Below are 23,448 nucleotides of genomic sequence, written 5' to 3'. Positions count from 1 at the left end.
TTATAGACGGACCTACAGGTAGAAATATAGACGGACCTACAGATAGAAATATAGACGGACCTACAGGTAGAAATATAGACGGACCTACAGGTAGAAATATAGACGGACCTACAGATAGAAATATAGACGGACCTACAGGTAGAAATATAGACGGACCTACAGATAGAATTATAGACGGACCTACAGGTAGAATTATAGATGGACCTACAGATAGAATTATAGACGGACCTACACGTAGAAATATAGACGGACCTACAGATAGAATTATAGACGGGCCTACAGATAGAATGATAGACGGACCTACAGGTAGAAATATACATGGACCTACAGGTCACAGGTGGCTATGGGAGCTGAGAGGAAGGTGAGCTGTTCAGAGGGAGAGCTGATAGGGTCAGGTCAGACTGTAACAGCTCTATGCCCCTATGGCAATATAATCACTATATGAGTTTCACCACTCCAGTGCTTTGTACTGTATCATGCTGATGAAGCCAAAAGATCTCCAATAGTCTCTGGCAATAGACAGTATATTCTCTCACACAGACACACATGCAGTCTCCTCTCTCTCTTTCTCTCTCTCACTCTCTCTCTCTGTCTCACTCTCTCTCTCTGTCTCACTATCTATCTATCTATCTATCTATCTATCTATCTATCTATCTATCTATCTATCTATCTATCTATCTATCTATCTATCTATCTATCTATCTATCTATCTATCTATCTATCTATCTCCCCTTACTGTATGTATGACACCATTAAGTTTAAAGTCCTCTAAGTCTGGACAGAGACATTCCTGGCGGTGTTCCTTGTAATGGAATCCGGTCCATTCTAAGTCATACAGTCTAAAGAAGCGTAAGGATTCTAAAGAAGCATGACAGGGGTTAGAATATCAGTCTTTCAGGATGTATGAGTCAGGACTCAGGATGGCACAGCTGGTGCCTGGTAAAGTGTATGGGGAGGGTAGAGGGGGCAGGCTCAGGCTCTAGGACTTACATGTATCTGTATCCAGCAGGAAGAGAGACATCAAGCAGAAGAGAGTGCTGGGAAGTGAACATATATAGATAGACAAGACTGAACGAGAGGTTTGACTAGCTGTCAAGGTGTCAAGAGAAAATATATTGTTGTGGAGATCTGACCTGGGAGCTGAGGAAACATGGGAGTGTACAATGAACAAGGGTAATTTGGAGTTGTGTGGTGTTCAGTATGTGTATGTTTTATGTTTGGAGTAAATTAATGACTGTCAGCTGTTTAGCATTTCTGAATCTTTACATGGGTGTTTTGAGAGTGTATTTCGCATGAGAGACAGAATGATGACGGTGCAGTTAATAATGTCCAAGAAAATGCCACAGATCAGGATACACTTTGAAAGCTGAGAAATATGCACAAGATGTGGAGGCACCTTATAAATAATTGTACACTCTGTAAATACCAGATAATTTGAAAATTGTAAATGTGAATTATTACATGACCTTTCATTCTAATCCTGTGTGTGTGTGTGTGTGTGTGTGTGTGTGTGTGTGTGTGTGTGTGTGTGTGTGTGTGTGTGTGTGTGTGTGTGTGTGGGAGGCTCTTGGTGATCAAGAGACACAGAAGGGCATGACCCCCAAAGACCGACAAGGGGGGGTCAGTGGTCGCCATGGTATCCCAAGCCCCATGTCGCTGCGTAGACAACAATCCCAACTCCCCCCTACAGATGTGTTCAACGACGTCATGTACATGGGTCAGTAACTACCCCTTAAAGATCTGCTCATCTTTGTTCAACCTATGTGGTCAGTTACTCTGCCATACAGTACAGTAGGTTGTAGGTTCCATACAGTACAGTAGGTTGTAGGTACCATGCAGAACATTAAGTATAATGCCGTCACATATCTCTAAAGGAGAAGGTGAATGCCAAGCAATATTTACAGGTATGTTTGTGTCAACCTGACCATTCAAGTCTGCAATTTGAGTGCTTCACAGATTGGTTCATATGAGCGCAAGACAAAGCTTATTAGATTCAGCTTGACAATTAGGATGGGATTTAGTCCAAGGTGGTAAAGCAGAATATTGCTTTTGACTTTAAAAGGTTTAAACGCTTGAGCCAACATACACAGCATTTACTAATCTCAGTGAATGTTGGGAAAATTGCATTCAAAAGGCAGATTGTTGGGTGTCCATTGCTCTATAGCATGCTTTAGATTAAATCAATGGTGGGTATGTTCACTGGGGCTGGCTGAAATGTATTGAATTCAATAAATATACAGATTTAGCAATAACAAACGTATATTTTAGTTTGTGCTCCATATCTCTCTAAACTGTACTCCAGTCTGCAATATTTTTTTAAGCACTGCATCTTATGCATACAGTTTTATCTACAGTGTTTTGGTTGGTGCAGACACTCACAACCTCCCTTGGCATGGAGGAATAGTGCACTGTGTACCTCATTCCTAATGTCACATGTCTCTCCTGAGGGAGAGGAGGGTGACATGTCCATAAATTCTCCCTAACCTCAGACATTAAGGACTGGTATTTTTGGAGGGGAAAGATCATATGAGTTGTCTGAATAAGGAACGGCCACTTATGGGTGTCAATGATGAGCTAAAATAAACTTAGTGTTGTTTGAGAATGCAAAAGATTGCAAATTAGTGCTTTAGATATCCTAGGTAAAATGGTATTTGGTAGTAGTAAGTGAGTGACACCTCCCACTGGGCACAAACATCAGTTCAACATCTAGTTTTGATTTACATTTGGATGAGTTGTCAACTAATGTGAATTCAACAAAACATTTCACCATGTCATTAGATTTAGGTTAAAAGTTGGGTGAAGAAAAATATATAATTCCCTCACGTTGATGACCTTTTTCAAATCCAATCAGTTCTCCACGTTGATTCGACGTCATCACATTGATGATTTGGGTTGAAATAAAGTGGGAAAAACATTGATTCAACCATTTCTTTGCAAAGTGGGTTGTAAGTGGTCCTCTTAATTGTAGTATTGAATATAGACCAAATTATACTGTATACATTACTGGTAATAATGAATCTCAAAGAATCAGAGGAGCAATCATGAGGAAATTACTATTCTAGTCATGAGTCTAAATAGTACCAGATAAATACAGGCCTGTCAATAAAGTAACAAACACCTTAACTGGTGTTATTCATCTGCACCTTCGCATCAATGGCTGTTTCTACCTACAGTGGGCGGCTGGACCCAGCAGGATCCATCCTGCCCGGTGGAACAGTTCTGTCCCCTGGGGAATGAGTGGAAGAACATGGCCTCCATGATCAATCACCGTGGTAACGTGGCCGTGTACGGCCTGGCCGGGAAGATCTACACGGTGGGTGGGTCCGATGGTGTCTCGTGCAAGAGCAGCGTGGAGAGGTAAGGGCGTTTCAAGATGACTACCCATAGAACTGTTGGTAAAGCTTTAGTTCCTATTTCAGAGGGTCACAGTAAAGTGCTGTATGAGAAATATCCATCCCACGCTGTGTGCCAGGGTGAGTGTCTGTCGGTGGTCCGGTCAGAGGCTCAGGGCTGACAGGCATTCACTGCTGGGGGTCTAGGGAGAGGAGGCTGGGTGTCTAGGCAGGGGGGACTGGGTTGGGGGGGAGGGTGGTCCAAGCAGTCAGAGAGAAATCTCCAGGATTTAGGTGTGATGGATATGATGGATCCGTGATGGATGTGGGGACAGGCTGACAGGCCTCTTAATCAGCACCCTGAGGCCCAGCGCTGTCAGTGCTGAGTGCTGATACTGGAGGGAGGCCTCTACATGGTGGGGTTTGGGGGGGTGAGGGGTAGGGGGTGGGGGTGGGGAGGGAGGGAGGGAGGGAGGATTATGCATGGTAGGACGTCAGGGGTGTGGATAGCATTACGTTGCCTAGAAATATATATCACTTCTCAACTTCTGCAGTATCGCACGCTCTCATCACCTTTTTGGTCTTCGACCCGGCAGACTTCTCACTGTCTCAAACTCTAGGCTTTGTCTTGCCTACTACTTAGTTAAACTACATACTGTGTACTAATCGTACAACATAATATTTAGAGCGTACTGTATGCAACAAATATCAACATACTGTACATACTACACATTGAAGACAAATGGTTCTATGTAGTGCCAAATAAGGGTTCTTTTTTTGAAGGTTCTATAAAGAACCATGCACATACGGTTCTAAATGGAACCTGTATGGTTCTATAAAGAATTTTTCTCGTTTTTTAAAAGTTTTTTTATTTTTTATATTATGGTTTAATAGCCATATTATATTGTTAAAATGCCATAGATTTTTACTGTAGTGTTTATTAACAAGTTGAATCAGGTATGCTAGCTCTGCAATGGCTGGGGATCCCTGAGGAGAGAACTGAGAACTACTGACTAAATCAACCGTTCTCAAATGACACAAGACCACACCTGAGTCTTTCACAAGACACCTTCAATGGCCACAGTCATGCATAATATGCAATAGCATAAAACAACAGATTAGATCATTTGGAATGATACTCTTACTCAGGCTTGCACAAAAAGAGCTGTGCACAAACTACGCCCAAAAAATTCTAATGAGCCACCATAGAATAAGGGGGTTATTTTAATTCTCACTAAAACAGGAAAGAACCCTCTTTGTTAACCTGCAAAGAACCACTGAAGGGCTCACATGTTTTTTGGGGGTCAGTATAGTTTCACATAGAACCATCACCCTTCCCAAAAAACCCTTGAGGAACCCTATTTTTTTGTGTATGTAGGTTCACCCATACTGAGAATTCATCATCATTCGGGCAGTTTCCTGCCATTTGTAAATGTGGATACAGCACATCCCCTTATCTCATTATCAGCTAATTATCAGCTGTTGTCAAACACACCTGGGTCTGAAAGGACTATTATCTTCCTCAATAGCATACAGGAAATTTGTACTCGTGGGGGGAGCGCATGACTATTACATGTTAGTAGAAAAGGAAGAGCATTAAGATACTAATCTTCTGAATAGCACTTCCACTCTCTGCACCTCCACCCCCTAGAGATTAGAGACAAACATTTACTGCTTGTTCCCTCAGAGCTCAACCTTTCCTTGTCGGTGTCTGTCTGTGGGAGAGCAGACAGCACCAGAGAGCAGCAGATGTGGCCTCTCAGGGATCTCATAATTTGATTAGTGTCCTATGTGGGACTGCAGGAGAGAGAACACGTGTCTCTTGGGGCAGTCTGTCATACTTCCAATCAATTAACTGATGCCATGCTCAATCTATGATTTGGATTGTCACTTTATTCTCCAGGTAGTACATTGATAGAGATGATGTTAGGTATTACATTGATATAGATGGTGATAGATAATCACTGATATAGATGGTGATAGGTAATCATTAATATAGAGGGTGATAGGTAATCATTAAAATAGATGTGATAGGTAATCACTGATATAGATGGTGATAGGTAATCATTAAAATAGATGTGATAGGTAATCACTGATATAGATGGTGATAGATAATCACTGATATAGATGGTGATATGTAATCATTAATATAGATGGTGATAGGTAATCATTAAAATAGATGTGATAGGTAATCACTGATATAGATGGTGATAGGTAATCACTTATCTAGATGGTGATAGGTAATCACTTATCTGGATGGTGATAGGTAATCATTAATATAGATGGAGATAGGTAATCACTGATATAGATGGTGATAGGTAATCATTAATATGGATGGTGATAGGTAATCATTAATATAGATGGTGATAGGTATTACATTGACTCTGTACCGGTAACCCCTGTATATCGCCTCCACATTGACTCTGTACCAGTAACCACTGTATATCGCCTCCACATTGACTCTGCACCGGTACCCCTGTATATAGCCTCCACATTGACTCTGTACCGGTACCCCCTGTATATAGCCTCCACATTGACTCTGTACCGGTACCCCCTGTATATAGCCTCCACATTGACTCTGTACCGGTACCCCCTGTATATAGCCTCCACATTGACTCTGTACCGGTACCCCCTGTATATAGCCTCCACATTGACTCTGTACCAGTAACCACTGTATATCGCCTCCACATTGACTCTGCACCGGTACCCCTGTATATAGCCTCCACATTGACTCTGTACCGGTACCCCCTGTATATAGCCTCCACATTGACTCTGTACCGGTACCCCCTGTATATAGCCTCCACATTGACTCTGTACCGGTACCCCCTGTATATAGCCTCCACATTGACTCTGTACCGGTACCCCCTGTATATAGCCTCCACATTGACTCTGTACCGGTACCCCCTGTATATAGCCTCCACATTGACTCTGTACCGGTACCCCCTGTATATAGCCTCCACATTGACTCTGTACCGGTACCCCTTGTATATAGCCTCCACATTGACTCTGTACCGGTACCCCCTGTATATAGCCTCCACATTGACTCTGTACCGGTACCCCCTGTATATAGCCTCCACATTGACTCTGTGCCGGTACCCCCTGTATATAGCCTCCACATTGACTCTGTACCGGTACCCCCTGTATATCGCCTCCACATTGACTCTGTACCGGTACCCCCTGTATATAGCCTCCACATTGACTCTGTACCGGTACCCCCTGTATATAGCCTCCACATTGACTCTGTACCGGTACCCCCTGTATATAGCCTCCACATTGACTCTGTACCGGTACCCCCTGTATATAGCCTCGCTATTGTTATTTACCACAATTATTTGTGACATGCATCTTTTCAGGGAAGTTAGGAACCAATATACACAGGCAGTTAGAAAAGCTACAGCTAGCTTTTTCAAACAGAAAATTGCATCCTGTAGTACAAACTCAAAAAAGTTCTGGGACACTGTAAAGTCCATGGAAAATAAGCGCACCTCCTCATAGCTGCCTACTGCACTGAGGCTAGGAAACATTGCCAACACCGATAAATCCACTATAATTGACCATTTCAATAAGCATTTTTCTACGGCTGGCCATGCTTTCCAACTGGCTACCCCTACCCAGGTCAACTGCCCTGCACCCCCTACAGCAACTTGCCCAAGCCTCCCCCATTTCTCCTTCACCCAAATCCAGATAGCTGAGGTTCTGAAAGAGCTGCAAAATCTGGACCCCTACAAATCAGCCGGGCTAGACAATCTGGACCCTCTCTTTCTAAAATTATCTGCCGAAATTGTTGCAACCCCTATTACTAGCCTGTTCAACCTCTCCTTCGTATCGTCTGAGATTCCCAAAGATTGGAATGCTGCCGTGATCAACCACCTCTTCAAAGGGGGAGACACTATAGACCCAAACTGCTACAGACCTATATCTTTCCTACCCTGGCTTTCTAAGGTCTTCGAAAGCCAAGTTAACAAACAGATTACCGACCATTTCGAAACCCACCGTATCTTCTCCACAATGCAATCAGGTTTCAGAGCTGGTCATGGGTGCACCTCAGCCACGCTCCTAAACAATATCATAATTTTATTTGATAGATAAACACTGATATAGATGGTGCTAGGTAATCATTAATATTGATGGTGATAGGTATTACACTGATAAAGAGGGTGATAGGTAATCATTAATATTGATGGTGATAGGTATTACACTGATAAAGAGGGTGATAGGTAATCATTAATATTGATGGTGATAGGTATTACACTGATAAAGAGGGTGATAGGTAATCATTAATATTGATGGTGATAGGTATTACACTGATAAAGATGGTGATGGGAAATCATTAATTTTGATGGTGATAGGTAATCCTTAATATTGATGGTGACAGGTAGTCACTGATATAGATGGTGATAGATAATCACTGATTAAAGATGGTGACAGATAGTCACTGATATAGATGGTGATAGGTAATCACTGATATAGATGGTGACAGGTAATCACTAATAAAGATGGTAATAGGTCATCACTGATTAAAGATGGTGACAGGTAGTCACTGATATAGATGGTGATAGGTAATCACTGATTAAAGATGGTGACAGGTAGTCACTGATATAGATGGTGATAGGTAATCACTGATATAGATGGTGACAGGTAATCACTAATAAAGATGGTAATAGGTAATCACTGATTAAAGATGGTGACAGGTAGTCACTGATATAGATGGTGATAGGTAATCACTGATTAAAGATGGTGACAGGTAGTCACTGATGTAGATGGTGATAGGTAATCACTGATATAGATGGTGACAGGTAATCACTAATAAAGATGGTAATAGGTAATCACTGATTAAAGATGGTGATAGGTAGTCACTGATATAGATGGTGATAGGTAATCACTGATATAGATGGTGACAGGTAATCACTGATTAAAGATGGTGATAGGTAATCACTGATATAGATGGTGACAGGTAATCACTAATAAAGATGGTAATAGGTAATCACTGATTAAAGATGGTGACAGGTAGTCACTGATATAGATGGTGATAGGTAATCACTGATTAAAGATGGTGACAGGTAGTCACTGATATAGATGGTGATAGGTAATCACTGATTAAAGATGGTGACAGGTAGTCACTGATATAGATGGTGATAGGTAATCACTGATTAAAGATGGTGACAGGTAATCACTAATAAAGATGGTAATAGGTAATCACTGATTAAAGATGGTGACAGGTAATCACTAATAAAGGTGGTAATAGGTAATCACTGATTAAAGATGGTGACAGGTAGTCACTGATATAGATGGTGATAGGTAATCACTGATTAAAGATGGTGACAGGTAATCACTAATAAAGATGGTAATAGGTAATCACTGATATAGATGGTGACAGGTAATCACTAATAAAGATGGTAATAGGTAATCACTGATTAAAGATGGTGACAGGTAGTCACTGATATAGATGGTGATAGGTAATCACTGATATAGATGGTGACAGGTAATCACTGATTAAAGATGGTGATAGGTAATCACTGATAAAGATGGTGATAGGTAATCACTGATATAGATGGTGACAGGTAATCACTAATAAAGATGGTAATAGGTAATCACTGATTAAAGATGGTGATAGGTAGTCACTGATATAGATGGTGATAGGTAATCACTGATATAGATGGTGACAGGTAATCACTAATAAAGATGGTAATAGGTAATCACTGATAAAGATGGTGATAGGTAATCATCCATAGTCCTCTTCCTAATCTTGTTCATCAGACATGTCTTCACCCCCCCACCCCCCACCCCCCATGCAGGTACAACCCAGAGACCAACACCTGGAGTAACGACGTGGCCCCACTGAGCAGCACCCGCAGTGGGGTGGGTCTGGTGGAGATGGATGGATATCTATACGCCCTTGGAGGATACGACGGCATGGTCTGCACCAACATTGTTGAGAGGTAAGGCCATGTTCTCATCAGTGGTTGCACTGTGGTTGAGATAGATGAATCATGGCAAAGGTCCATGTCAAAATGCTCTTTAGATGTTATCTGTGAATTACCTGAATACTGTACGTAGGTGACAGCAAGATAACCAAGTTTGACCTGTTGACCTTTGATAGGCTTTTTAACAGGTGGCAGGTAGCTTAGTAGTTAAAATGTTGGGCCAGTAACCGAAATGTCGCCAGTTCATATCCCCAAGTCGACAAGCTGAAAAATCTATCAATATGTCCTTGAGAAAGGTACTTGATTGCTCCAGGGTCGCCGTTGATCATGGCAGACCCTTGCTGTGACCCCACTCTCCAAGGGTGTCTCAGGGAGAGTTGGGATATGCAAAAACACATTTCCAATTCACACTTGTACATGTGTCGGGCAGAGGAAAGGGAGAATTGAACTATTTAGACATTTGTTTCTGTATCTCTGTTTAACTAGTGATAATATGAAGGAACATAAGGAAAACATATTTGATAAAAATCTTTTTTTGTATATTCTTCGTATTCTACCAGATATGATCCCAAAATGAATAGCTGGACGAAGCAGCCACCAATGCTGAGCCGGCGTTCTGGGGCAACGGCTGCTGTGATGGATGGTCAGCTATACGTGATTGGAGGCAGCGATGGCGACGCACCCATGAACACAGGTCTGAATAACACGTAAAGTTAACAGATGTACCCGACTAAATCTACGACATCAGAGGTGGCACCTCAGAGTGGTGTGGCAAAAACAATAAATATATAATTCTGGGGCCTGTAGTTTTACCTGATCTGGTGACCTAACCAGGTAAATCTTTGAACCTTATATGGTATGACATGAATCATCTGTCGTAAAAAGGTTTAATATGGGCTATGATTAGACCAGAGTTTTTCTAATCAGGTTACATGGTTCGAAAAAACTCCTGGAAAAACTCCTGGTCTTGGGGAGGAAACACAACTCTGTCAAACTGCAGCAACCTTGTTCTTGTTCATATGAATTCTATTTCAAAGAAGGACTAGGTGGGTTTCCTACACACAGACAGAGACACAAAGAAAGCAAAATGATGATTGGACAATGAAACTCATAGGGCTGAGCTTTCTTTATGCATCTTTGCGTCGTGTAGTCCTGTCCTATGCAACTGTAGGCCTGTCAAGTGGAGCAGAGCATGCTGGGCGATCTCCAGCTCAGAGAAGAAAATCAGCTGGAGATAAGTCAAGTGAGAGAAAGTTACAGACATCCTTGTGTTTTCCCACCAGTTAGCTTTCATTGTGTTAGCCAATGCCAGTGTGTGTCCTTGTTGGTCACACACACACACACACACACACACACACACACACACACACACACACACACACACACACACACACACACACACACATTGGTTGAAGCAAGTTGCCAGATCACTAAGTGCCTTAGAGTCTTAGACCATCCATACTACATACTGTACTCAGTGCGGTGCTGCTCCTCGCCGGTGCATCTTCAGTGTTATTACACCATCTCAACTGGAATCCTTTCTGTCTGTGCCCTTACCAGCACATGGGAGAGAACACATGAAGTAAAAGCAAACCTGAGGAATATACAGTCCACCAAGTCCTCACTTACAATGCAGCTGCTATTGTTAGTAGCCTACAGTTGACCAGACTGAAAAATGGTCTTGTTTCCATGCAATACAGCATATCAGATCGCTAGTGTTTAGCTGTATAGGCTGCTACATTTACTGGAGAGCCTTTGCTTCTGTCTGTTGGGTGTGATGCGCTATCAGGCTTGCTAAATAAATACAGGAGGAAAGTGGAGAGCACGCCTTGTGTTTGGTGCACTTTGCCTGGAGCGAGCAACCCGCAATTTCCGGGATTGATTTGATTTGATTAGGATCTCTTTTAGTCCTCATTTGGACTAATCTTCCAAGAGTTCTTAAACATTAAAATACAATTTATAATATGAACACATTTTCACATATAAACACACTGTTACAAACAGACATAATACACTAACATATTGACCAGATAAATACTCTAACAGTCTGAAATTATAGATGGATTACTTCATCTACAATAGTCCCGTACAACCTTGCAATTTATTATATTTAAATGGTTGTGAAATATTGTTTGAATTTATATATTGAAAGGTTTATGGTTTGCCCAGATAAATTGCTCAATTTCTTTATTAAATGTTATTTTGCCTATTTATCTTTTCTGTCTGGATAACAGATAGATTGTGGACAACCTATTCCTGGTATTTACTGAATGTCTGTCTCTTACCAACTGAATACGGTTGTGAATAGAGTTTGGCCGTTTTAATGGTGTACATTGTTAAATAAAATAAACATATTTTTTTCAATTATCTTGTTGATTGATTACCAACCAAGACAATTGAGTATGGGGGCGCTAGAGAGCGTGCTATGGAGTAGACGTGCTTTGCTTTTGAAACAAATGAGTATTTATCTTAATCTCTCACGACCTATAACTTCAAACAAATATGACAAAGGGAAAAGGCACCAAAAAAGGGAGCTCTAAACAAGATCAGTTGAATGAGACAGACAATGAGCCAATTTCAACGTCGCCAACCCACGAGGAGTTAGCTGAAGAGGCTAGCTTCCAAGAGTTCCCCACAGAGCCTACGCAAAGTGACATACTGGCTGCCATAAACTCACTAAGCAAGAAGGTGGACACAAGGTTGGCTGATATCTCAAAGAGTATTGGGTCTTTGGCCGAAACTGTGAAGGCAACTCAGAGAAGGGTGCATGGGGTTGAGCAGACGACAGTCGATCACGAGGCCAGGCTACAGGACATAGAGAAACTGCGCAACGTTCAAAAATGACAACAAAACCCTGAAAGCCCGACTGGAAATGCTCGAGTCGCATTCAAGACGCCAGAACATCCGAATATGTGGCATCCAGGAGGACACTGAGAAAGGGAAACCCACTGAATTTGTCTCGGAGCTGATACCGGCCCTGCTGGGGAGTGAACACTTCAAAACGGCCATCCTGATCGACCGCGCACACAGATCTCAGGCAACGAAGCTGGCCAAGGGCGGGCCACCAAGGCCATTCATCGTACGGCTGCACTATCCCCAGACCAGGGATCTCATCCTCAAGCTGGCTAGTCAAAAGTTCCCCCTTAACTTCAACGGAGCCAGGGTGTCTTTCTACCCAGATCTTACCTTGGAGGTGAGGAACCAACGGAAAGAGTATGATGAGGTACGCAACAAATGCAGGGCGGCAAACATCCGATATGGATTCCTCTTCCCAGCCCGTTTTAAGGTGACAGTCGAAGGATCAACACGTACGTTTGACAACCCAAAAGAGGCCGATCTGTTCTTGACAAGCAAGCTCCCTGGCTGAGGATACAGAACGGCTGTGTCAACCGGCTAAATGACCAAATACAGGCCAGGAATGTGTTTGGATTTCCGGCCTATGTCTTTTCGATTAGAAGATCAGAATTTGGGACTTATGATTGGTGAGATGTTGTGGCTAATATAGCATTGTTTGGCACATCATGTTTTAGCGCCACTCACCCCCTAACGTGAGAGTTAAGTGTTAAGTGTTATTTAATATTAGCGTATATGCGGAGCATCTATAGACGACGAGTTAGTTCAAGCTGTATGTCTAGACACCCTAAGGTTTGTGTGTTAGCCAAGGAGTGCTTCGTTTGGGGAAGTCACTCAGTAAAGGGACGGGAGGGGGGATGGGGTCTGTGTTTTATGTTCATGTTTATTATTAGTACAGGTGGCATGACAAGCTCCCGCACGGCGGGACGTTTTTCTTCTGAGTTTTGTATGACAGCAACAATTTGCTCTAAAATAAGAAATGCCACATAGTGACAGAGCACAGAGTAGACCAGGTGGAATAAAGATAGTCAGCTGGAACTGTAATGGCTTAGGGCATGTGGTGAAACGAGCTAGGGTTTTTTCTCATCTTAAATCACTGGGTGCTGACATAGTGTTTCTTCAAGAAACTCATATTAAACGCTCCGCTCAGACCAAGCTACGAGTCGGCTGGATCGGTCAGATATACCAATCTAACTTTGATGCAAAAGCGAGAGGGGTAGCAATCCTGATAAAGAAAAACATTCTGTTTGTTTACTCATCCTCGATTTCAGATCCTAATGGTCGGTATATTATTGTGGCTGGTATACTGAATTCGAAACCAGTAACATTGGTCAATTTATATGGACCCAACTTCGATGATCCATTATTTTTTCAAAGGGTATTTAAGGACATACCAAATATCTCGGATACAAGTGTTATTGTTGGAGGGGACTTTAACTGTACGTTAGATCCTCTTTTAGATGAACAGCTATCAAGGTCACTTCAACAATCAAATGCCAGTGTCTGTCTAAATACATTGATGACAAACCTTAACATTGTCGATATTTGGAGACTGACGCACCCAACAGACAGGGATTACTCTTTCTTTTCATCAGTTCATAAATCATATTCCAGAATTGACTATTTTTTGTTGGACTCCAAACTAATTTCAGCAGCTGAGTCGGTTACCTATCACCCTATTCTAATTACGGACCACTCTCCTGTGTCCATGGTGCTGAAACTCGACAATATGTCGACAGGTCGGCGACCGTGGCACTTAGACGCATACCTGCTGAAAGATTAGGCTTTTTGTCAGCATTTGAAGGTGTTCCTCGGAACTAACGACACGGGGGATGTTGACGACTCCACCCTTTGGGAATCTCGAAAGGCTATGATTAGAGGTTACATTATTTCTTATACATCAGAGAGGAAGAAACACGCCAATACTAGGCTAAGAGAAATTGAAAGAGAGTTAGGGGAACAGGAGAACGTTTTTAGGACGAATTCCTCGTATACAGTCCTTGAGAAGATCACAAAGTTAAAATATGAATACAATACCATCCTTTCGAAACAGGTGGGCTCTTTACTTGCTAGAACGCAACAAAGTTATTTTGAACTGGGTGACAAACCACATAAATTATTACCAAGACAGCTAAGGCATGTACAGGCATCTAGAGCTATTCACAAAATAAAAGACAAGAAGGGTAAAATAGTAACAGATCCGCAGGATATTAATAAATTATTTGCGCAGTTTTACTCAGAGCTATACCAATCAAAATGCGATGCTACTGATCCACAAACTATGGAACGCTTTCTCGCTGAATGTGAACTTCCTAAACTAGACAGGGGGGCAGCTTCTGCACTCGATGCAGGGATAACTTTAGAGGAAATTAACACAGCGATAGCACCATTTCCAAACAGCAAGGCCCCTGGGCCCGATGGATATGTAACAGAATTCTATAAGAAGTACTGCGCCAGTCTATCTCCACTTATGTTGCGAATGTTTAAACAATCCAAAGAAAATGCCAAACTCCCGCAAACACTGTATGAGGCTACAATAGCACTGATCTTGAAAAAAGATAGAGATTCCATGGAGATGTCGTCTTATCGCCCCATGTCGTTACTCCCCATAGAAAACAAGGTGTTGACAAAGATATTGGCAAACCGATTGAAAACATATATTTCTGACATCATACACCCTGACCAGACAGGTTTTATCCCGGGCCGACATATATACTACAATTTGAGACGCCTTTTCAACGTAATGTATCATGATCATAAGGTTGAGGCAGTGGTAATAGCTCTTGATGCAGAGAAGGTTGAGGCAGTGGTAATATCTCTTGATGCAGAGAAGGTTGAGGCAGTGGTAATAGCTCTTGATGCAGAGAAGGTTGAGGCAGTGGTAATAGCTCTTGATGCAGAGAAGGTTGAGGCAGTGGTAATAGCTCTTGATGCAGAGAAGGTTGAGGCAGTGGTAATAGCTCTTGATGCAGAGAAGGCGTTTGATCGGATTGAGTGGAAGTATATGATGTCGGTTCTGGAGCACTTCGGGCTTGGAAAGGAATTTATTAATTGGTTAAGAATTATTTATGCACACCCAATGGCGTCCGTGGTAACCAATCAGGAAATGTCGCAGTCATTCCGCTTGTTCAAGGGGTGCCGACAGGGGTGCCCTATTTCGCCTGCTCTCTTCGCTATAGCCATGGAACCCCTTGCTACTCGCATTCGGGCATGTGCCGATATAGCTTCTGTTAAAATAAAGGACACACAGCACAAAATGTCCCTATATGCAGACGATGTTCTTTTGTTTTTGTCCAAGCCTAAAACTTCTATTCCACCCTTACTTAACTTGATAAACACATTTGGCTCCTTCTCTGGCTACAAGATAAACTGGCAAAAAAGTGAGTTGATGCCAATATCACGGCCTGTGGATATGCAATTTCTGCAATCTACCCCGTTTAGAACAGTGATGGACAAGTTCACAAGCCTTGGCATTGTAGTGACAAAAGACCTTGATCAGCTATTGAAAGCGAGTTGGGACATGAAAATATATCGGCTTAAACAAAATATAGATTTTTGGAAAACTCTGCCTATCTCCTTGGATGGTCGTATAAACGCTATTAAAATGGTTGTCCTACCCAGGTTTCTTTACCTCTTCCAATGTCTACCCAATTTCATCCCACAAAGCTATTTTAAGAAACTGGATTCAATAGTAACTCCATTTTTATGGGATAACAAGGCAGCCAGAATTTCAAAGAAACATTTATGCAAGTACAAAATAGAGGGGGGCTTTGGCCTTCCTCACTTTAAACTGTATTATTGGGCTGCTAATCTGAACATTGTGTCTTTCTGGAGGGAAAGCTTACCTGCGATGAGACAGAAGGATATGCATGCATGGCTTTTGATTGAGTAGGCCTCCTGTCAACGTTCCTCACTCCCTGCACGTGTTAATAGCCCATCATATGTCAAAAAACCCACTTATGACTCTAACCCAGTCATTTGTCATACGCTTATGATCTGGAAACAGATTAGGTATTTTCTTAACATACCCACTGTATACATTGACAGCCCGATTTGCCTGAATCATGCTTTCCACCCAGCATTGGATGATGTGGTGTTTTCACAGTGGAGGAAGAAGGGGCTCACAACAATTGGTAATCTATACATAGATGGTCAGTTAGCTTCATTTCAACAATTACAGGGAAAGTTCAACATGCCAACAACACATTTTTTCAGATACCTCCAAATCAGGAATTTCGTAAGGACACATATCCCACAGTATGGCATGAAGCCAAATAGTCCTACATTAGATAGCCTGATCCTTGTCAAACCCCATTCAAAAGGGTCGGTCTCTAGACTGTATGATGTGCTACTGGCCCACATAGAGGTATCCACAGACACCATGAAAAGGGCTTGGGAACAAGAACTTGGGTCAGAAATCTCAGATGAGGACTGGGTAGAAGCTCTCAGGAATATAAACCACAGTTCAGTGAATGCCAGACACAACCTTGTACAGTTTAAGGTGATACACAGGTTACATTACTCAAAAGTAAAACTGCATAAAATATTCCCGGACACCTCACCACTGTGTTAGAGGTGCAAGCAGGATGAGGGGACGTTGACCCACTCATTCTGGACATGTCCTAAGTTACATGTTTACTGGGCTCTCATTTTTGATTACTTATCTAGAGCCTTTGATAGAGTTCTAGCCCCAGACCCATTGACCGCTCTGTTTTGTACAGTTGATGGGAATAACCAAGAAGGGAAAGCTGTCTCTCTTTGTACTCTATTAGCCAAAAGGCTCATATTGCAATTTTGGAAACTGGAGACTGTACCTACCTTTGAAATGTGGTTACGGGATTTAGGGAATGTAATACATATGGAAAAGATTCGATACAATAGCTCCAATAGAAGTCCAATGTTTTACAAAATATGTCAGCCGATACTGGATAAATGGTCTAGTCCCGCTTCATAACTGGGTTGGTGATCTGCTGCTACTCTGTGCTGGACTCCACTCAGTATCTATTTTTGGCTTAACTACACTGCTTGTAATGACTATATGCTGTCTTCTTACACATGTACCACCTAATAGGATTTTGTTTTATTTTGTGTATGTGTGAGTTAAGTTTTGTTTTGTCCTCTAAATTGGCCATCCCATTCAACAGTACAATGAATGTCATTGTTAGTATTGCTGTCTTTTTTATTTGATTTTTTATTGTAAAATAATAAACATATTATTAATTTTTTTAAGACAATTGCGCCTGACTATAACAGAAGAACCGTATCTCCACCTTTAAAAAAAACCTTGCTGCTTTGTTCTGTGCAATCTGCAGCCTCCTAATGTCACTTTGTGATGCATTTACCCAGACCATAGAACAGTAGTTCACCTGACTCCCAATTAATGCTTGGGTTGTTTGCTTAAGAATCTTTCTCTGTAAATATTTAGCTATCCTTCTGATCATGCATGCTGTTTCAATTATTATTATTTTATTTTTAACTAGGCAAGTCAGTTAAGAACAAGTTCTTATTTACAATGACAGCCTACACGGGCTAAACCCAGACAACGCTGGGCCAATTGTGCACCACCCTATGGGACTCCCAATCACAGACGGTTGTGATACAGCCTGGATTCAAACCAGGGTGCCTGTAGTGACACATCAAGCACTGAGATGCAGTGCCTTAGACCACTGCGCCTCTCAGTTATTTGAGACGACCATGATAAGTAATTGTCTAGCTGCACCCCTAGTAGTTTGGTTTCTGAATCTGATTGGTTAAGACACACAAAGAGCCTGCAGTGGCATTCTGATGTAGACTGAGAAATTTTGCGTGAGTGAATACATCATGAGGCAAATCAGCACTTTGTTCCTCTTTTTAATTAACGCATTGCATCAATATTTTTGTTTTACCCATAACAAAAGTGATTTAAAAGTGCTGAAGCAAATGCTGCCTCTCCACACATTTTCCTGCTGCAATGTACCACATTAGGACAGAATCTATGATTGATCTATGTCTGTGCTGCAGAGCTCTATGGCCTTCTGATCTCTGGACATCTGACAGGGAAGGCCCAGAATTTGTCCTGGTAAGGTCATGTGGTCAGAAAAAAGTATAAACTCTCTACATTTTGAGGTTTCTTTGACTTTTAAACAACTCTACAAAATGTTGCCGTTCTGGTCAAGCATAACAATGATCTGACCTTCTGTCTGGTACCAACACAAGCACACACACACACACACACACACACACACACACACACACACACACACACACACACACACACGCTCACAGCACACACACAAACACAAACACACACACGCGCGCGCACGCTCACAACACACAAACACACACACACACACAAGCACGTACTTGGCTTGGGCAACCATAGCTTAACTCGAGAGGGTTATGATGTGCAGCCAGTTGTCAGTGCATATTTCAGTCTGTGAGAAGAGAAAGTCTGGAAAATTCTCATAACCTTTTCAGCTTCTTAAACCCCTGACATTCTGGGTTTTGCTAGAAACAACACAGAAATCTAACATCATAGGTTACAGTAAACAGCAATAACCCAAAAACCTGTTTGTAATTCTATTTCAGTGAGATCCTTATTTATATATTTTTAAGGGGTGATTCAGCTTTAATATTGCGGAAAAATTGTTGCTTCCGTCAATGTAATTGTCTGCATAATTTCTAATCCCCTGTATATTATTTTGGTCAATATATATAGCCACACACATACATACACATACATACCCATATACAGTTGAAGTCAGAAGTTTACATACACCTTAGCCAAATACATTTAAACTCAGTTTTTACCAGTTCCTGATATTTAATCAGAGTAAAAATTCCCTGTCTTAGGTCAGTTAGGATCACCTCTTTATTTTAAGAATGTGAAATGTCAGAATAATAGTAGAGAGAATGCATTATTTCAGCTTTTAATTGTTTCATCACATTCCCAGTGGGTCAGAAGCTTAAATACACTCAATTAGTATTTGGTAGCATTGCCTTTAAATTGTTTAACTTGGGTCTAATATTTTGGGTAGCCTTCCACAAGCTTGCCACAATAAGTTGGGTCAAGTCTGGCCCATTCCTCCTGACAGAGCTGGTGTATTTGAGTCAGGTTTGTAGGCCTCCTTGCTCGCACACACTTTTTCAGTTCTGCCCACACATTTTCTAAAGGATTGAGGTGAGGGCTTTGTGATGGACACTCCAATACCTTGACTTTGTTGTCCTTAAGCCATTTTTCCACAACTTTGGAAGTATGCTTGGGGTCATTGTCCATTTGGAAGACCCATTTTTGACCAAGCTTTAACTTCCTGACTGATGTCTTGAGATGTTGCTTCAATATATCCACATAATTTTCCTACCTCATGATGCCATCTATTTTGTGAAGTGCACCAGTCCCTCCTGCAGCAAAGCACCCCACAACATGAAGCTGCCACCCCCGTGCATCACGGTTGGGATGGTGTTCCTCGGCTTGCAAGCATCCCCCTTTTTGCTCCAAACATAATGATGGTCATTATGGTTAAATTTTTGTTTCATCAGACCAGAGGACATTTCTCCAGAAAATATGATCTTTGTTCCCATGTCCAGTTGCAAACCATAGTCTGGCTTTTTATGGTGGTTTTGGAGGAGTGGCTTCTTTCTTGCTGAGCAGCCTTTCAGGTTATGTCGATATAGGACTTGAAATAATGTGTCTGTCAACAATTGTTGGAAAAATTACTTGTATCATGCACAAAGTAGATGTCCTAACCGACTTGCCAAGACTTTAGTTTCTTAATAAGAAATGTGTGGAGTGGATGAAAAACAAGTTTTATTGACTCCAACCTAAGTGGATGTAAACTTCCGACTACAACTGTATATATGTATACATAACCATTCATACATATATAATTATATACATACATACATATACATATGTACATACATGTTTTAGAATATACCTTTATTATTCCCTGCAAACCCTAACACCCCTCCCCCAATTGGAGTCAACTAATAAACAATAACACTTAGGCTTCTACCTTCTGTTTATACATATTATACACATTTTACAGACACAATCTATTTTACAATAGTTATATTTTGTTTGTTTTTAGTCCTTACTCTATTTCTGATGTCCATCCAGTTTGATTTCTATTTGCAACTGTGCTATTTCACAACATTTCTGACCTATATGCATTTTACAGACCCTGTGTGTTTTACATTGGTTATCTTGTTGTTATTAGTCCCACCCTTCAGCTCCATTCAACCCCTCCCATCTATCTCTTAACGCCATTCATTTTGGGTTTCTATTTGCCATTTATTTTTCAACTGTGCTGTGATGCTTCAGAAAAGTACTGAACCTTTCTATTCTCATAGCTTCTACAGATTGTAGATTAAAGATAAACATTTTTGCTAAAATAATTATTATATTATTGATTGACTGACTATGACTTTTCAAATCATCCAGTATTGCTATCTGTAGCATTAGTTCCAGGTAAATGATGCAACTCTTCAGCAATTCCTGGACCTGTGTCCAAAAATGAGCTACATATGGACAATACCAAATAAATTATCTAATGATTCTGCCTCCTCACAGCAAAATCTGCAGAGCTGGGAAGATTGTATCCCCCATATATATAACATTCTATTGGTTGCAAGATTTTTGTATAATAATTTAAATTGAACAAATATATGTTTTGAATCCAGTGTTGTTTTGCGTGTCAATTCATAAACCATGTGCCATGGAATAAGTACATTGAAAAACTCTTCCCAACTATTTTGCAATGCACAACGGTACATTTTTGGTCTCTAAATTAAATTGGTATATGTTTTTATTTATCACAATTTTCTTTAACCATTTGTGGTCTTTAATGCAAGGCTGGCAGACAAGTTCCTCACTTTTCCCCCTACTAGATGCCTCTTCCGTTTTTGTGGTAATGCTGCAATTAGTTTGTTGTAAGCAGACATTTCCATATGTCTGTGTTAGCTGCATGTATGACATAACTCCACCAGTCCTATTTATGATATCATTCACAAAAATGTTCCTTTTTTAAAAATGTTATCGAAAATATTAATATATTTTTTTATCATTTAGTACATTTGAGTATAACCACAAGAATTGTTGTATTATTTGTTCTGTCTTTTCAGGTGGATTAAACTGAAATTGCAACCAACTTTCTAAGGCTTTTTAAAATAATGATATTTTGGAGATTTTTTTGTTTTCAAACAACCGAAAGTGAGCAGTTGTAATCTGAATAAAGGGAAAAAGGCCAATCTTGAACATGGGGTGAGACATTCCTACCAATTTACTAGAGAACCATTTCAGATATAAATAGAACTTCTGTATGGCTGGTGACTTTAGTGAGAAGTCTAGTGCTTTAATATTTAATCATTTCTGCCCTTCAAACTCATATTCGTTATATAAATAGGCCCTTTTAATTTTGTCTGGCTTGCCATTCCAAATAAAATTGAATATTTTTTGTTCATATAATTTAAAAAGCAGGTCACTAGGTGTTCGGCAAAACCATAAGCAAATATGTAAACTGTGGTATGACTAAAGAGTTAATCAGGGTGTTTTTTTTGCACAAATAGACAGGTATTTTACTTTCCATGGTAGCAGGATCTTATCTATATTTGTTACATTTCTATAAAAATGTATTGGAGTGAGAGTCTTTCTCTTGGGATGTGTATACCGAGTATGTCCTCATCCCCGTCAGACCATTTTATTGGTAAACTACACGGTAATGTAAAATTTGCATTTTTTAGTGATCCAACACGTAATATAGTGACACTTATCATAATTTGGTTTTAATCCAGAGAGGATATCAAAAGGTATCTAGATCCACTATGAGGCTGTGGAGGGATTCTAATTGTGGGTTTAAAAGAAAACATGAATCATCAGCGTACAATGACACCTTTGTTTTAAGCCACGGATTTCTAATCCCTTAATATTATTGTTGGATATAATTTAGCAGCTAACATTTTGATGGCAATAATAAATAGATATGCCGATAGTGGACAACCTTGTTTTAATCCTCTTGACAGTTTAAAACTTTCTGAGATGTGGCCATTATTTACTCTTTAACACGTAGGGTTACTATGCATAACTCTAACCCATTTTAGAAGAGATTCTCCAAATTTGAAATATTCTAGGCATTTATATTTAAACTCCAGTCATACTTTTTCAAAATCCTTTTCAAAATCAGCTATGAAAACCAGGCCTGCTGTACCTGATATTTCATAGTATTCTATTGTTTCTAGTACTTGTCTTATATTATCTCCAATGTATTGTCCATGTAAAAAACCTGTCTGATTAGGATTAATAATATCTGACAATACCTTTTTAATTCCATGTGGCAAGAATTTAATTTTAATTACGCTGATCATTTAAGCATTACCAAGCATTTAATTCCATGTGCCAAGCACCACTGCACTGAGGATAGGAAACTCTGTCACCACCGATAAATCCACTATAATTGAGAATTTCAATAAGCATTTTTCTACGGCTGGCCATGCTTTCCACCTGGCTACCCCTACCCCGGTCAACAACACTGTACCTCCCACAGCAACTCGCCCAAGCCTTCCCCATTTCTTCTTCTCCCAAATCCAGTCAGCTGATGTTCTGAAAGAGCTGCAAAATCTGGACCCCTACAACTCAGTCGAGATAGACAATCTGGACCCTTTCTTTCTAAAATTATCTGCTAAAATTGTTGCAACCCCTATTACTAGCCTGTTCAACCTCTCTTTCGTGTCGTCTGAGATTACAAAAGATTGGAAAGCAGCTGCGGTCATCCCCCTCTTCAAAGGGGGGGGACACTCTTGACCCAAACTGCTACAGACCTACACTGCCATTCTAAGGTCTTTCGAAAGCCAAGTCAACAAGCAGATTTCCGACCATTTCGAATCCCACCACACCTTCTCCGCAATGCAATCTGGTTTCAGAGCTGGTCATGGGTGCACCTCAGCTATGTTCAAGGTCCTAAAATATATCTTAACCGCCATCGATAAGAAACAATACTGTGCAGCCGTATTCATCGACCTGGCCAAGGCTTTCGACTCTGTCAATCACCACATCCTCATCGGCAGACTCCATAGCCTTGGTTTCTCAAATGATTGCCTCGCCTGGTGTGTCAAATCGGAGGCCCTGTTGTCCGGGCCTCTGGCAGTCTCTATGGGGGTGCCACAGGGTTCAATTCTTGGGCCGACTCTCTTCTCTGTATACATCAATGATGTCGCTCTTGCTGCTGGTGAGTCTCTGATCCACCTCTACGCAAATGACACCATTCTGTATACTTCTGGCCCTTCTTTGGACACTGTGTTAACAACCCTCCAGACAAGCTTCAATGCCTACAACTCTCCTTCCGTGGCCTCCAACTGCTCTTAAA

The 23,448-nt window shown here is 41.0% G+C and overlaps 1 protein-coding gene across 1 annotated transcript in view; it reads left to right on the top strand.

Annotated features, from left to right (window-relative positions):
• The first annotated feature begins 1,564 nt into the window (after window positions 1–1,564).
• LOC115140610 (kelch-like protein 20) overlaps window positions 1,565–23,448 on the top strand; it is a 32,202-nt gene continuing 10,318 nt past the window's right edge. Inside the window, exons 1-4 of the mRNA XM_029678960.2 lie at window positions 1,565–1,717; window positions 3,174–3,357; window positions 9,128–9,271; window positions 9,817–9,950. Of these exons, the coding sequence (XP_029534820.2) occupies window positions 1,594–1,717; window positions 3,174–3,357; window positions 9,128–9,271; window positions 9,817–9,950 (586 nt within the window). The 5' untranslated portion in view covers window positions 1,565–1,593. The remainder of the gene's footprint in view (window positions 1,718–3,173; window positions 3,358–9,127; window positions 9,272–9,816; window positions 9,951–23,448) is intronic.

Source organism: Oncorhynchus nerka, linkage group LG13, assembly GCF_034236695.1.
Source record: "Oncorhynchus nerka isolate Pitt River linkage group LG13, Oner_Uvic_2.0, whole genome shotgun sequence".
NCBI classification, from domain to species: domain Eukaryota; kingdom Metazoa; phylum Chordata; class Actinopteri; order Salmoniformes; family Salmonidae; genus Oncorhynchus; species Oncorhynchus nerka.
This window is presented reverse-complemented; position numbering and strand designations above follow the sequence as displayed.